The sequence below is a fragment of the Miscanthus floridulus genome, chromosome 8 (genome assembly GCF_019320115.1).
Source record: "Miscanthus floridulus cultivar M001 chromosome 8, ASM1932011v1, whole genome shotgun sequence".
In the NCBI taxonomy this organism is placed as follows: Eukaryota; Viridiplantae; Streptophyta; class Magnoliopsida; order Poales; family Poaceae; genus Miscanthus; species Miscanthus floridulus.
In genome coordinates, this window is record NC_089587.1 from 8,719,764 (window position 1) to 8,735,600 (window position 15,837).

At 47.9% G+C, this 15,837-nt stretch overlaps 1 protein-coding gene across 1 annotated transcript; it reads right to left on the minus strand.

Annotated features, from left to right (window-relative positions):
• Positions 1 to 1,166: 1,166 nt before the first annotated feature.
• On the minus strand, positions 1,167 to 5,867 carry LOC136475651 (glucan endo-1,3-beta-glucosidase 6-like). The gene is made up of 3 exons (XM_066473232.1): positions 5,261 to 5,867; positions 4,787 to 5,181; positions 1,167 to 2,798 (listed from the first exon to the last, which is right to left on the minus strand). The coding sequence occupies exons 2-3, from the start codon at positions 5,134 to 5,136 to the stop codon at positions 1,682 to 1,684; spliced, it is 1,467 nt and encodes a 488-aa protein (XP_066329329.1). The 5' UTR covers positions 5,137 to 5,181; positions 5,261 to 5,867; the 3' UTR covers positions 1,167 to 1,681.
• Between the last annotated feature and the right edge of the window lie 9,970 nt (positions 5,868 to 15,837).

The window sequence follows — 15,837 nt, forward strand, 5'->3', positions numbered from 1 at the left end:
ACGGCCGGGCTGCTGGCGCCCTTCTTCTTCCTTTGTGTGCTCCTGATCGGCGTTGCACTTGCTGAGCAGCCGCCGTGCCGCCGCAACTTTTGCTGCCGCCGGCCGGGCAACAAGTAGTAGTGTAGTTGCAGCCTTGCAGCCTTTGCTAGGTGCTGTTGTGTGTGACTTCAGTACAGGTCTGGATCGAAGTATCGAACTGACCTTCGTGTTCGTGTGCTTGCTCTTGAATTGGCCGGACGCCTCTGCACGAATTTGGATCGAATTTGACCCGTCTCCATCCGTCCGCTGCGCAGGTCTGGATCGAAAAAAGAACTCGGCGTGTCGCCATCGCCCATCGGACACACACACACACACACAAATGCGAGCAGGAGAAGCCGCCGTTGTCGAAAACGACCGGGAAACAGAACGTATAAACTCCGGGACAGCCACACGGGTGACTGTCTCCTAATAAATCCGGATTCCGAAACGACAGCAACCACCAAACAGCGAAGCCCCCGTTTTTGTCTTCGTCTCCATCACACAGCTGAACAAATCGCAGGGCTTTGTACGGCTGATCTAGCTCACACCACCAGTCACCAGGTGAACAACTGGTTCAGTTTGACAGCTTCATTTCAATACTTTGTTATCATAATATGCATTTGAGGTTGGAATTGTTTGAGAGATTTTTTTTTTAATTTTGTTTCAAGTTTGAATCACATTTTTGGAATTTAGATTTGAGTCCCAGCTATCCGGATGGCTCACTGTATCCTTGGGTCTAGACGGAATAGGAAAAGGTTGCAGAAACTTTAGGATCTACCATGTGTGCTTAGAATCTTGGACAAAAGGGAGACGGTTTGCTGTCATTGTTGGTGCCATGAGGCCACTTGCGCATGTAATGTGTACTGCAAATTGACGTCTTGGAGTACGAGATGCTCCTGGCCCTGCATTTTTATTATTAATTAATGGTTCAGCAAAGGGCTGCGACCTGAAACCTTGGACACCATGAAATCTAGTGCCCCGAAATCTAGTGCCCTGTTCGTTTGAAGCAGAAAGTAATGTTGGTTGATTTGTCATGAGAGAATAATACTGTTCGTTGACTGAAAAAATACGACTTATAAGCCAAGCGAACAGGACGAGGTGGTCAGGTGCAGTACCACCCCAAAGGCACAGATCTGAAAGACTGAAACTGTCTCTGACCTGGCGGTGCTTTGTGGCCCCGTTGCCCATTTGAGTGACCATATCACACTTCACCCAACAAGAATGCCTGTGAAAACATGTGTGAAGCGCTGAACAGAATTGCCCTCCATGTTGATTCCATGCTGAAGCAGAACCAAACTCTTTTCTGGTCATGAAAGCTTCTGAAGATTATGACAGTACGTGGAAGATGGATCACAAATATGCTGCTGAGAAACCTGAACTCACCGAAGTTGCAGAGGTTCAATAGCAATGCCCACACCCTGCTAGCCAGTGGATGGATCAATGCATCATTCATTGCTACCACAACGGAACTGATGAATCAAAGCTAACCCTAACAATAATCAAGCATGCCCGAAACCGCAGTCTGCGATTTTCTTGCCAAAGAGAAGAAAAAGGGTTATAGAGGAAAGAGTTTCTAATTGAATGATACTGACAACATACATCTAATATCCTCAAGCTGTCAGATCACTTATGCTCTCATTGTCATCTCTCACGAAACCTGCATCTAAGAGAAGGACAGGAATAGCTGGAGAAGCACAAGCAGGAGGATCAAGAGGTTGTTTCCATGCCCCTGCAGCCTCCATGAGAAGGCGGAGTCAACCTCGATCATGATCCCGAACCTGCATGTCCCAGTGCTGGGGTCTTGGCCTGTGGTAGTCGCGAGATTCTGAAACCCACAGGCCACATCATCTTGGTCATTCTTCTGGAAGTAGTTGTTGAATGCATATGAAATGTTGCCGCGGGTGTCCAGCATCCCACATGATGTCTTGTAGCCAAGGCTGGTGCAATCTGCCATGGAACATGCATAACCCACGTTGTCTGCAAGCTTTGGGTCGTTGAGGCTCACAGAAGGCTTCAGTACACACCATTTCTTTTCAAGGTACTTCACACCCCTTGCTCTCACAAGACCGCCTGAATTTGATGTCCCGAGATTCAGCTGGTACTTTGACAGGCCATCATAAGTAAAGATCCCCCAGTGCCGCTCGAAATTTCCTGGCTGTATGCTCTTATCGTCCTCATCGATTAGACTGAACAAGTAAGCATCAACAGGTCCAGGCCGCATCGGTGTTCCTCGCCCAGAAGCAATATGGGTCATGAAGCCTTGGTTGAAGCGCTGAGCCAGCTGAGCATTGGCGTTCCTGTCCCCGTCAGTCGGCCATCCAATCTCCCCGACAATGACTGGGAGGTTTTCAAAACCATTCTTTTTCAGAGCCCATATAAGTGTGTCATGGTTCGCGTCGAACATGTTAGTATAAGTGAAGGAGCCATCAACGATGGGCGATGAGGCCCCCTCAAAGAAGGCATAGTCCACAGGGAAGTTTGGATCAATGTAGAGGCTTATGAAAGGGTATATGTTGACAGTGAAAGCTCCACCATTGTCGCTCAGAAATTTTACTATAGTGAGCATCAGATCATGAATATCTGTCCGGAAGTCCCCATCAGAAGGCTTGGAGGTTGACGAGGTATAGACATCAGCGTTGAGAGGGCACGTGACTTTGACTTGATTGCCCAAACCGGCTTTTATAAGTGCACCTTGTATGTTTCTGATGGCAGGAAAAGTTGTTTGCAAAAAGCTTCCATTGTATGTCTCCAAGAAAGGTTCATTCCCAACTGCAACATACCTAACAATGCAATAGGGCAGATAAAGAGGTGAGGCCACAGCATCATGCAGATGGTTGACTGAGTTAACATCAACAACACACCACTGGCAGAACAAACAATGAAGTTGGCTGTGAGATTCAGAACATGAAGCAAAGTACTATCTTGAATATTCATATTTCATTTACTGCATGATGTGCAAATGGAAGTGTCATGCCGTGCATGCAAGTTGCTCAAATGGCATGCTGATGCATATTCCCACAACTCATAAAGCAGGCAGTGAACATTAGAGGTAAAATTAAAGATGCCTGATTCCGATTAAACGAAAGTTTGACTGGTACTGCGTTACGTAAAATTGCAACAGAGTACTTAACAACAATGGCAGAACTTCATGCAACAGAAGTGTTAAAACAGCATTTCCGGAACAACATGTGTATATGGAGGCTCAAAATACAAGATATGAAAGCTTGGTACGTGTGTGTTCTCTGTAACTGCTGGAAAAGAGTATCAATGAATTGATAAGCTATCAGTCACGGAAGGTAAGAAATAAGGAAGTGACCATTGCGGCTGTTACATGTTCTGCTTACTGTTTTAGTGATTAAGAAAATAAAGCTTTGCATTAGTATACGATGAGCTGGTGCTAGATGCATAGAAAATTTTCAAGGCACAAGGTATTTAGCTTTAGCGGTCTATGTATTTTAAAAGGCACTGGCAGTTTGGTGGTCAAATGGTGGATGCAAGTGCGAGCAATAATTTATAAATAAATATAGAGAAGGGCAACAAAAATATCTTGTTAGGATTAATTTGTTACGCAAATTGAGGTACAGATGGTTAGACATACTCTTGACGTTAAAAAATCAACTACGTGCATTTAAAAAAGAGTTTTCCTTCTATAACTAGACATGGTGTTCAAAATTTCTTTGAAAACTGAACCTTCCAACTTCTATAGTAGTACCATGTGGATAGGCCATCCACCTATCAAGCATTCCATACAATCCAGTGGGAAAAGAAATAAGAGGCATAAAGAAGTGACACGATAAAGGCCTGAGGTAAACTAACTAAATTATACAAGTGGGGACAACTATGCTCCATTCAAATAAGGAACACAAATAAACAGGACCAGCCAAAATGGATGTATTTCCTCCAGCGTAAGGTCCACGTCTTTAAAACATATTGAGAAGTCACTGAATGCTCCTGAGTGCCTTCATGGATCAAGTTCATTTCAATGCACACCTTCCAAACAAAAATTATGTTTTCTGAGACACAAAAGGATCATCTGAAACCTAGTAGTAAAAAATGATTGGCACTTCGACAGCTAAAATCTTTATTCAAAATGTAACTCATAAATCTGGCCATGGTCACATGATTTCTAGTGCAGCCAAGCACCACTACAGCTGCAGTGTTCGGTGAAAACTTATAAGATATTGTAGATTTCCATATAACAAAGAAGCATGATTCACAAGCACAACAGAGCTATCAGCAAAGTAGATTCTTCAAAATGGTGCAGGCATTGATTTGGTGGTGCGTGCACAGATTAATGAAACACAGAACTTCCAAATTGGGGATGGAACAAATACGCTAGCTGTTTCTCGCATACAAACAGCGACAGAAGCGCCCAAGCAGGCGTGCAAAGCACAACATGCGCAACCAGAAATGGCAACCGTCCTGTCCAAAGTCCAAATTACAGCATGCGCACAAATGTACTAAATGAGCTACGAAGAATGCCGACCGCTTGTCGTATACGGAGAATGATGATGCATAACTACTTTCCAAGTCAAACATTTAATCAGTCATGAGTTTCAATCATTAGCCATCAATCAAGACAAAACGAGGGTAGCATGAAAATCATCGTATTTCCCCAATATTCTAGGCTCAGAGCTCACCCTAGGTCATCAAAACTGAGATTCCACAGTACAATTAACACTAGCTACCACTACCAAGCATCAGTATCATGAGTGAGCTGAACAGCACCAACGGTAATCAGAAGCAGCACTGACGCAGAAGCAAATACCTGATGCTGACGCCGTCGTTGAGGTAGCTGGAGACGTTGGTGTCTACCCACTTCTCTGCGGCCTTCATGCTGGTGGCCATCGTCGACAGCATGTCGTTCGGGATGCCGACCATCACCTCCAACCCGCTCTTCTTGAGGGCGTTCATGGTGCCCTCCTCGGCGTCGAACAGCTTGACCTTCTGGAACCCATTGTCCTTGAGCATCCGCACCACCGTTTCCGGCGGCAGCGGGTGGCTCGCCTGCGTGCCCCAGTTCGCCCCTATCGCGCCGACGCCGGCCGCCGCGAAGCACAGCCAACAAACCAACACCACGGCCGCCACCGCCGCTCCATCGCCGGACCGGGAACCCATGCTCCAGCTCCAAATCGCGGGGCGATTTGGGTGGATTGCTCTGCTCTGCACCAAGAACTCCCCACGTTCAGATCTTGGAGCCGGAAAGATAAAAAAGGGATAGTGGAAACCAGCGAGAGCAAACCTCCAAGAACAGTTTCAGAAATCTTTTTCTTGAGCTCACGAAACCTCAGGGGGGGAGAAAAGTTGAAATCTCTACTGGAAAGAGCAAGGGCTATATAAAAGCTCTAAGAGGCCAGCCAGATTTTCCCAACAACTTGAGAATTTGTGAACTACTAGAGCCCCCAAAAGCCAAATATCAAAATATTTTGGGAATAAATGAACTACGCCTACAGTGGACCATGAGAGGGGATTTCCTGTGATTGCAAAATGCAGACGCTCACATGATAAACACCTCAGTCAGGGGAGCATTGATGGCATGCAAGCCCTCAGGTGTGAGTAAATTGGGTGACGAGGACGGCAAGGTGTAGATAGCGTAGTAGCAATAAAGAAGGCTGCCAAAAACAGGCGATCCCCAAGGCAGTGGGGATAAACAGGATGAGCTTTCTTGGTTGATTTGAAAGGGTGAAAAAGATAGCAGGAAAAGGATTTGATTTTGAACAGAAAGGTGTATGATCTACTCGCATACAGTACTCCAAGAGCCTCGGCCCTCAGGAGCTGCTCACTGAGCTGTGAACTCACACTGCAGCTGCAAGGAGTGACAGCACTGCCAAGCAGTGATGAAATGCGCTGTGACAGACTAAAGATTGAGGGGGAAGATAACGATGCTCTGCAAGGCTTAAATAAATGGAAATGGAAAAGGAAAAAGATTCCTCACTGAGCATGGCAAACCAAAGATATTTGCACTGTTCCTTGCAGAAAGAGAGAATGGGATTTAAAAGCCCACAAAAAAGATATAACAATAAAAGTACTAAAAGAAAAGCGGTAGCATAGCAATATTCTCCACTGCTCTCCGCTTTATTAAAAAAAACTCTCAAATTGCATCGGTAATCCGCCCACTGCATCTAAAAAGCATCGCTTAGCTGATAAGTCATACCAAAAGTACATTTAATTAATTTAATATGAGAGAAAAATATTATTCGTGCCTATAATTTTTTTTTTTGTTCGCGCATGCCGCTGCTGCTGTCGGTTTTTTATATTTTTCTTTTGCTTGTCTCTTTGCTACAGCTCACATTTGGTTCTGGGACCATTAAAATAAACAGCCGCTTTGCTAAACTCTGTCAGCAAACCAATTAGGAGTCGCAAGCAAACAAGGTGGCGTGGACAGCAGTGCACTGATGGTGACAGTAACCCGTTTGTACGTCGCCTCGTTGGCTCCACGTCAGCAGCATGGACCGAACGGCTGACCACGCTCGACGCGGGACCCACGCTGAGGACAGTGACGGAGAGGATGATGCGCAGCGGTTGGTATGATTGTTTTGGGGGCGCGTTTAGTTCGGCCACCGAACCGGCGCCACCGAATTTGCTGCTTTACTGTAGGTACAGTAGCGTTTTGTTTTTATTTAGTAATAATTGTTCAATCGTTGATTAATTAGGCTCAAAATGTTCGTCTCATAAAGTACAACTAAACTGTGCAATTAGTTTTTGATTTCGTCAACATATAATACTCCATGCATGTACTATAAATTTAATGTGACGGGAAATCTTCTTTTTGCATAATGCCAAATTCTGAAATTTGGAGCAACTAAACATGGCCTTGTAGGGTTTATAGTTGGTACTGTGGGCTGTGGTTGGTGTTTGCCTGTTTGGGATGCTAGGAGACGAATCAATGAACTCAGGTAGGGCATCAGAGATTTTGTTGGTTCATTGGGCTCTTGCAGAGGGGCCAAAGTTGCATTGCAAAGAATGGCGAGTTTTTAGCACAGTAGAAGTGTGAGTCATAATCGTTCTGTTCGCTTGATTTATAAGCCGTATTTTTTCAGTCAACGAACAATATTTTTCTCTCACAACAAATCAGCCAACAGTACTTTTAGTCATGGCTTATTTGTTGAATATAATATGGGCTTGGCCCATATAATATTTAATGAATCAAATAAAACTCTATGGTGTGTAACATTAAGCGTTGCATGGTTTAATACCATATGGGGTTTTTACTGAACGTTGACTCAGCTTATATGGTTGGAAATTATTCATCTAAATTGAGAAGCTGAGAAAAGGACAAAGGCGTGCAACGCGCGCGCGTCGCCGCCACCACCGGCCGGGCCGTGGGCGCGGGCGCGGCCAGTCTTTTGCCACTTAATCCACATAACAACGGGAGTTACTCCCCTTGATGGTGGAGGCGAACTGATCACGACAGTTACTGTCTCTTCCGCTCCCGTCTCCGTCTCCTGAGATTCTTCGCTGCCTCTCTTCTTCCTGTCCATATATCCGAGTCCTCCGTCAGTCCAGATCCAGTTCTTCCGCAACCACTCCAGAGAGAACCACAGATCATCAGCTTCCTGGCTTCCCCGTCCCGTAACTCTGCGCGCACGGAGTAGCGGAAGAGCAGGTGCCTCCGGAACCCTCGTCCACCTAAGAACCCTGCACGGGGTGAGCGGCGATTAGGTTTTTGGGGAGCGATCCGCGACTGCTCGTCCTCATACATCTTCTTCCTAGTGATTGCCTGCGGAACATCAAGGCGACGTCTTCTTCCTGGTGATCCGTTCGTAGGAATACACTACGAACATCGTCCTACACCGACTGTGGTCTACGACTTCAAGCAACGCATTATGTCGACTAGTGCGAATAGAGCCTCCGATGCCCTCGGCATAGGGCCCTCTGCTGGGTACACTCTAATCTCTATGATTATTGTACTCGCAGCTATTGTGTTCATCTGTATGTTATCACTACATGTTGTAGTATTCATTAGAGATATACACATGCACATATATGCCGTCACGAACCTGCTGATGTTACTTTTCTAGATTAAACTGATAATGAAAATGCCTAAATTTCTAACAATCCAAAAACCTAATAATAGGCAATTTTTCTGTCAGTGGTTTTGCTGCTGCTTTGAAGCCAAATAATTTTGATGGTAAGAATTTTATGATATGACGTGCCAATATGGTATTGTGGTTGACTACGATGAACTGCTATCACACCGCACAGGGGAAGCCTGAACAGTTTACTCCTAAGGAGGAGCAAAAGTTCTTGGCTACCGATAACCTGTTTCGAGGCGTCGTGATTAGTGCACTTCATCCTAAGTATGAGAAAAACTATATATCTTGCACATCAGGCAAAGAGTTATGGGATGCTCTTAAGGCAAAGTTTGGGGTTTCTGATGCTGGCAGTGAGCTGTACCTTATGGAGAGTTGTATGACTACAAAATGGTTGAAAACCGTTCTGTGGTCGAACAGGCTCATGAGATACAGGCGCTGGCAAAGGAACTAGAACATTTCCCATGTCTGTTGCCCGACAAATTTATGGCCGGCGGTATAATCACTAAGCTGACACCTTTTTAGAGGGATTTTACTACTTCTCTAAAACACAAGAGACAAGAGTTTAGCATGGCTGAGCTTATTGGATCTCTTGATGTTGAGGAGAGGGCGAGAGCAAAAGACAACCGTGGAAAAGGAGTTGAGTCTTCCGCTACTAATATGGTGCAGAACAAAAACTCATTTGCATCTCATAATAAAAAGAACAACAACATGCAAGAGAACAACAATGCAAAGTCTAAGCAGACTGCACAGTTTAAGAAGAAAAACAACAAGAAAGCTGGATGATGCTTTGTTTGCGGGAGTGATGAGCATTGGGCAAGTGCATGCCCAGACCGTAAATATAAGTAAGAAAAGAAATCAGCAAACATAGTAATTAGCGAGACTGGAGGAGGAACATCTGGGTATGGTAATTCTTTACCCTTTGTTCTTTCAGTTTGTGTTTCACCTGAGTGGTGGATGGACAGTGGTGCTAATATTCATGTGTGTGCTGATGTTTCTTTGTTTATTTCCTATCAGGCCGGCAGGAGTGGAGCCTTGCTGATGGGAAACGGTTTGCATGCGTGTGTTCTTGGTGCTGGTATGGTCATTCTGAAGTTTACTTTGGGAAAGACGGTGCTATTAAAGAACATACAGCATGTCCCCTCCATCAAGAAGAATCTTGTTAGCGCTTCTCAGATGTGTCGCGATGGCTTTAAAATTATGCTTGAGTCCAATAAATGTGTTGTATCGAGACATGGAACATTTGTTGGAAAAGGTTATGATTGCGGAGGCTTGTTCCGCTTATCTTTGCTTGATAATGTGTGTAATAAAGTGGTGAACAATGTTAATGTTTTGGATGAGTCGAATATATGGCATTCACGACTTTGTCACATTAATTTTGGCTGTCTCACGTGGCTTGCAAATCTAAATTTAATCCCAAAATTTAACTTAGTCAAAGATTCTAAGTGCCAGGTGTGTGTGCAATCGAAGCAACTGCGCAAGCCTCACAAGGCTGCTGAGGCGAGGAATTTAGCACCATTAGAACTCATTTATTCTGATTTATGCGAAATGAATGGCGAATTGACTAAAGGCGGTAGACGATACTTCATGACTTTTATAGACGATTGCACTAGATTTTGCTACGTGTATTTGCTAAAAACAAAAGATGAAGCGTTGCATTATTTTAAGGTCTATAAAGCTGAGGTAGAAAATCAACTTGAGAAGAAAATCAAGCGTTTGCGGTCCGATCATGGGGGAGAATATTTCTCAAATAATTTTTTTGAGTTTTGCACGGTGCATGGAATTATTCATGAGAGGACGTCACCATACTCACCACAATCCAATGGGATTGCAGAGAGAAAGAACCGCACTCTAACTGATTTGGTTAATGCTATGTTGGAGACTGCGGGACTATCTAAGGAATGATGAGGTGAGGCTACATTGATGGCATGTCATGTCCTAAATAGAGTGCCCACAAAGAACAAAGAAATTACACCATTCGATGAATGGGAGAAGAAGAGATTAAATCTCTCTTACCTACGAACTTGGGGTTGTTTGGCAAAGGTGAATGTGCTGATAAACAAAAAGCAAAAGCTTGGACCAAAGACTGTTGATGGTGTCTTTCTTGGTTATGCTATTCACAGCACGGGTTATATATTTTTAATTATAAACTCTAGTGTTCCTGAGATGGCTGTTGATACAATCATGGAATCTAGAGATGCTACATTTTTTTAGAATGAGTTTCCCATGAAAAATGCACCAAGCACAGCTGGTCATGAATTTATAATTTCCCATGAGCATGAAAATTTTATTCCGATAGAACAAATTGAGGAACCCTATGTGCAAAATCCTAAGGAGGATGACACTATAGTCACCAGGAAAAGCAAGAGACAGAGGACTGCAAAGTCTTTTGGTGATGACTATATTGTGTACCTTGTGGATGACACACCAACGACCATTGAAGAGGCATATTCCTCTCCTGATGCTGACTTATGGAAGAAAGCAGTACAGAGTGAGATAGATTCTGTTATGTCTAATGGAACTTGGGAAATAGTTGATCGTCCCTATGGGTGCAAGCCTATAGGTTGCAAATGGGTGTTCAAGAAAAAGCTTAGGTCTGATGGTACTATTGAGAGGTACAAGGCAAGGCTTGTGGCCAAGGGTTATACTCAAAAGGAAGGTGATGATTTCTTTGATACTTATTCACCAGTTGCTCGATTGACCACAATTCGAGTTTTGCTTTCCCTGCCAGCCTCTTATGGTCTTATCGTTCATCAAATGGACGCTAAGACAGCTTTTCTAAATAGAGAGTTGGAGGAGGAGATCTATATGGATTAGCCTGATGGGTTTGTAGCAAATGGTCAAGAAGGCAAGGTGTGTAAATTATTAAAGTCATTATATGGCCTAAAATAAGCTCCTAAGCAATGGCATGAGATGTTCGATAGAACTTTAACATCTGCTGGCTTTGTTGTGAATGAAGCTGACAAATATGTGTACTACCAGTATGGTGGGGGTGGAGTCATTTTGTGCTTATATGTTGATGACATACTGATCTTTGGATCTAGCCTCAAAGTGATCGAGGAGGTGAAGGAATTTATATCTAAAAATTTTGAGATGAAAGATTTGGGAGAGGCTGATGTTATTCTTAATATCAAGCTTCTAAGAGAAGATGATGGTGGGGTCACTCTATTACAAACCCACTATGTGGAAAAGGTGCTGAGTCGCTTTGGGTTTAGTGACTGTGCACCTGCTCCTACACCTTATGACACTAGTGTGCTATTGAGGAAAAATGGAAGAATAGCAAGGGATCAGTTGAGATATTCCTAGATCATTGGCTCGCTCATGTATCTTGCTAGTGCAACAAAGCCTGACATCTCATTTGTTGTGTGCAAGCTGAGCCGGTTTGTGTCAAACCCGGGAGATGATCACTGGTGTGCTCTTGAGAGAGTGATGCGCTACCTAAAAGGGACCATGAGCTATGGTATTTGTTATACCAGACATCCGAAAGTGCTAGAAGGCTATTGTGATGCTGTCGATAGAATATCATCGGCAGTCCACCGAGGGGTATCCCACGATGGTAGATTTGTCAGAAGGGGTGCGCGTAATCAGGAATCGGATGGTGACACAAGGCGCAAAGACAGCAATTTAGACAGGTTCGGGCCATCTGATCGACGTAATACCCTACGTCATGTGTCTTTGGTGTATTGTATTGATCTGTACGACCAAGTAGCTTGATGTAGCCTATCCGCTAGGGGACCCCTACCTCTCCTTATATAGTCTAGAGGGGCAGGGTTACAAGTAAAGTATTCTATTTGGTACTATACAATGTCTTGCGGTGCACGCCGAGTAGCGCCATGCATGCCTTGATCTTATGGGTTGGACCACCTTCGATGGTGCGGCCCAAGTCTTGGGGGCCATACCCCCATAGTTAGTCCCTGAGCCTGATAGTAGGTGACGCAGTCATATGGTGCTAGGGTCATAAAGTAGAAGACCAGCTGAGCAGGCAGCCAGTTCCCGGGCGTAGCCTTGAGATGAGAACAAGCACATTCACCGCAAGGTGAAGTGTGCCCACTTAGTCCCCGAGCCTACTAAAAGATGAAGAATGAATCTTGTAGCAGGGTCAAAGAAAAAGAAAGCTTGCCGACATCGTCTGACATGCGCGTATCAAGACCCCAGACGCGCCGCCCAAGATCAGCACCCCGATCCAAACAGCATGGAGTAGCTTGATAGCACACCGATGAGACATAGCAAGATCCGAGCACCGAGGAGTCCCAGCGTAGTTGGCGATGACCGAGCACCGAGGAATCTCCGATGTAGGCGGTGATGTCCAAGCACCGAGGAATCCCCAACGTTGCTGGTGATGATCGAGCACCGAGGAACGAGGAGTCCCCGACGTCGCTGTCGATGACCAAGGAGCGAGGAGTCCCCGGTGTCATTGGCGATGACCGAGCACCAAGGAGCGAGGAGTCCCCAACTCACTGGTGATGACCGAGCACCGAGGAGCGAAGAGTCCACGGCATCGCTGGCAATGACCAAGCACCGAGGAGCGAGGAGTCCCTAGCATCATTGGCGATGTCCGAGCACCAAGGAGCAAGGAGTCCTCGGTGTCGCTGGCGATGACTGAACACCGATGAGCAAGGAGTCCACGGCGTCGCTGGTGATGATTGAGCATCGAGGAGCAAGGAGTCCATGGCGTCGTTGGCAATGACCGAGCACTGAGGAGCGAGGAGTCCCCAGCGTAGGCGGCGATGTTCGAGCACCGAGGAGCAAGGAGTCCTTGGCATCGCTGGCGATGACCGAGCACCAAGGAGTGAGGAGTCCCCAGCATCGCTGGTGATGACCAAGCACTAAGGAGCGAGGAGTCCCCGGCATCGTTGGTAATGACCGAGCACCGAGGAGCGAGGAGTCCCCGGCGTCGCTGGTGATGATCGAGCACCAAGGAGCGAGGAGTCCCCGGCGTCGCTGGCGATGACCGAGCACCGAGGAGCAAGGATTCCCCGATGTAGGCGGCGATGTCTGAGCATCGAGGAGCGAGGAGCCCCCGGCGTCACTGGCGATGATCGAGCACCGAGGAGCGAGGAGTCCACGGCGTCGCTGGCAATAACTGAGCACCGAGGAGTCCCCAGCGTAGGCGACGATGTCCGAGCACTAAGGAGTCCCTGGCGAAGCTAGTGATGTCCGAGCGCCAAGGAGCGAGGAGTCCCCGGTGCCGCTGGCGATGACCGAGCACTAAAGAGCAAGGAGTTCCCGGCCTCGCTGGTGATGACCGAGTACCAAGGAGTGAGGAGTCCCTAGTGCCGCTGGCGATGACCAAGCACCAAGGAGCGAGGAGTCCCTGATGTCGCTGGCGATGACCAAGCACCAAGGAGCGAGGAGTCCTCGGTGTCACTGGTGATGACCGAGCACCGAGGAGCAAGGAGTCAACGGTGTCGCTGGCAATAACCGAGCACCAAGGAGCGAGGAGTCCCCGGCGTAGGTGGCGATGTCTGAGCACTGAGGAGTGAGGAGTCCCTGGCATCGCTGGCGATGACCAAGCACGAAGGAGCGAGGAGTCCCTAGCATCGCTGGCGATGACCGAGCACCGAGGAGCGAGGAGTCCCCGGCGTTGCTGGCGATGACCGAGCACCGAGGAGCGAGGAGTCCCTGGCGTCGCTGGCGATGACCGAGCACCAAGGAGCGAGGAGTCCTCGACGTCGCTGGCGATGACCGAGGAGCAAGGAGTCCCCGGCGTAGGCGGCGATGTCTGAGCACCGAGGAGCAAGGAGCCCCCGGCGTCACTGGCGATGACTGAGCACCGAGGAGCGAGGAGTCCACGGCATCGCTGGCAATGACCGAGCACCGAGGAGTCCCCGGCGTAGGTGGCGATGTCCAAGCACCGAGGAGTCCCCAATGAAGCTGACGATGTCTGAGCACCGAGGAGCGAGGAGTCCCTAGCGCCGCTAGAGATGACCGAGCACCGAGGAGCAAGGAGTTTGCGGCGTCGCTAGCGATGACTGAGCATCGAGGAGCGAGGAGTCCCTAGCATCGCTGGCGATGACCAAGCATCGAGGAGCAAGGAGTCGCTGGCGATTATCGAGCACCGAGGAGCGAGGAGTCCCCGGCGTCGCTGGTGATGACCGAGCACCGAGGAGCAACGAGTCCATGACGTCACTGGCAATGACCGAGCACCGAGGAGTGAGGAGTCCCCGGCGTAGGCGGCGATGTTCGAGCACCGAGGAGCGAGGAGTCCCTGGCATCGCTGACGATGACCGAGCATCGAGGAGCGAGGAGTCCCCAGCATCACTAGCGATGACCGAGCACCAAGGAGCGAGGAGTCCCCAGCATCGCTGGTGATGACCGAGCACCGAGGAGCGAGGAGTCCCCAGCATCGCCGGCAATGACCGAGCACCAAGGAGCAAGGAGTCCCCGACGTCACTGGCGATGATCAAGCACCGAGGAGCGAGGAGTCCCCGGCGTAGGCGGCGATGTCCGAGCACCGAGGAGTGAGGAGCCACTAGCGTCACTGGCGATGACCGAGCATCGAGGAGCGAGGAGTCCATGGCGTCGCTGGTAATGACCGAGCACCGAGGAGTCCCCAGCGTAGGCAGTGTTGTCCGAGCATCGAGGACTCCCCAACGAAGCTGGCAATGTCCGAGCGCCGAGGAGCGAGGAGTCCCCGGCGCCGCTGGCGATGACCGAGCACCGAGGAGCAAGGAGTTCCCGGCATCGCTGGTGATGATCAAGCACTGAGGAGCGAGGAGTCCCTAATGTAGGCGGCGATGTCCGAGTGCCAAGGAGCAAGGAGTCCCCGGCGTCGCTGGCAATGACCGAGCACCAAGGAGTGAGGAGTCCCCAGCATCGCTGGCAATGACCGAGCACCAAGGAGCAAGGAGTTCCCAACATAGGCGGTGAGGTCCAAGCACTGACATAGCTGACGACATCCATGCGGTGAAGTGTGCCCACTTAGTCCTCGAGCATGAAGAAACCGAGCACTGAGGAGTAACCGATGTAGCTGGCGATGAAGCACAAGCAGCGAACAGTCTGGTCAACTGGTCGGCGGCGAAGTGAGCATTGAGTAAAAGCGACCGGCGAATAGTCCGATCAACTAGTCGGTGACAGAGTCCATGAACCAAGCAGTACAACCAGTTGATCGGTGGAGAAGCCTAAGCACCAGGTGATCTGATCACCTGGACGACGATCCTGCAATACAAACATGTAGAATGGGTAGTACATGATGTAAAAATAAATGAACTCTGGAGGAAAATCAGCAATGGTGATGAAACAGCGTATGCAGTTTGATGATCAGTTGGCGTGAAAATATATTTATGTTTAATATAAACCACCTAAACAGTTAGTGTGTAGCTGAGTCTCCAGCCCTAGCTAGCTCATAGTCCATAACATCGAGCGCGAAGCCCGTGCACGTGTAGGAGGAATAGGCGTGACCAAGAAGCCACTGCCGACCACCCATAACATAGAGGGCAGACGCTCGTGCACGTGTAGGGAGGAGCCGAAGACAGGGCCATCTCTAGAGGTGTTCGAGCATCAACAAAACTATTCGAGGGTTTGGAAAATCGTTTGGAGAGTAAATATGGAGAAAACAGTTCGGAGAAACATTATGGCGATATACGAAGATCAGAGAATATTTGGAAGAATATTAAAGCATGACTTAGCTTTGGACGGAGCATCTGGTCGGCGGCGTATGGCATTGTCTGGTCAGCGTTGATGGCGAGCACCTGGCGGGCGATGAGTTGTTGGTGAAGACGACCTCGGAGGTGGTTCTGAGATTGGATATACTATCGTAGGGGCTAGTGTAGCAGCGATGAATCAT

What these genes read in the sequence shown, in the direction of transcription:
- LOC136475651 (XM_066473232.1), bottom strand. Translation starts at nt 5,136, where the DNA reads ATGGGTTCCCGGTCCGGCGATGGAGCGGCGGTGGCGGCCGTGGTGTTG. An exon ending in AACGACGGCGTCAGCATCAG is followed by an intron (nt 2,799 to 4,786) that starts GTATTTGCTTCT and finishes TTGCATTGTTAG; the next exon opens with GTATGTTGCAGTTGGGAATG.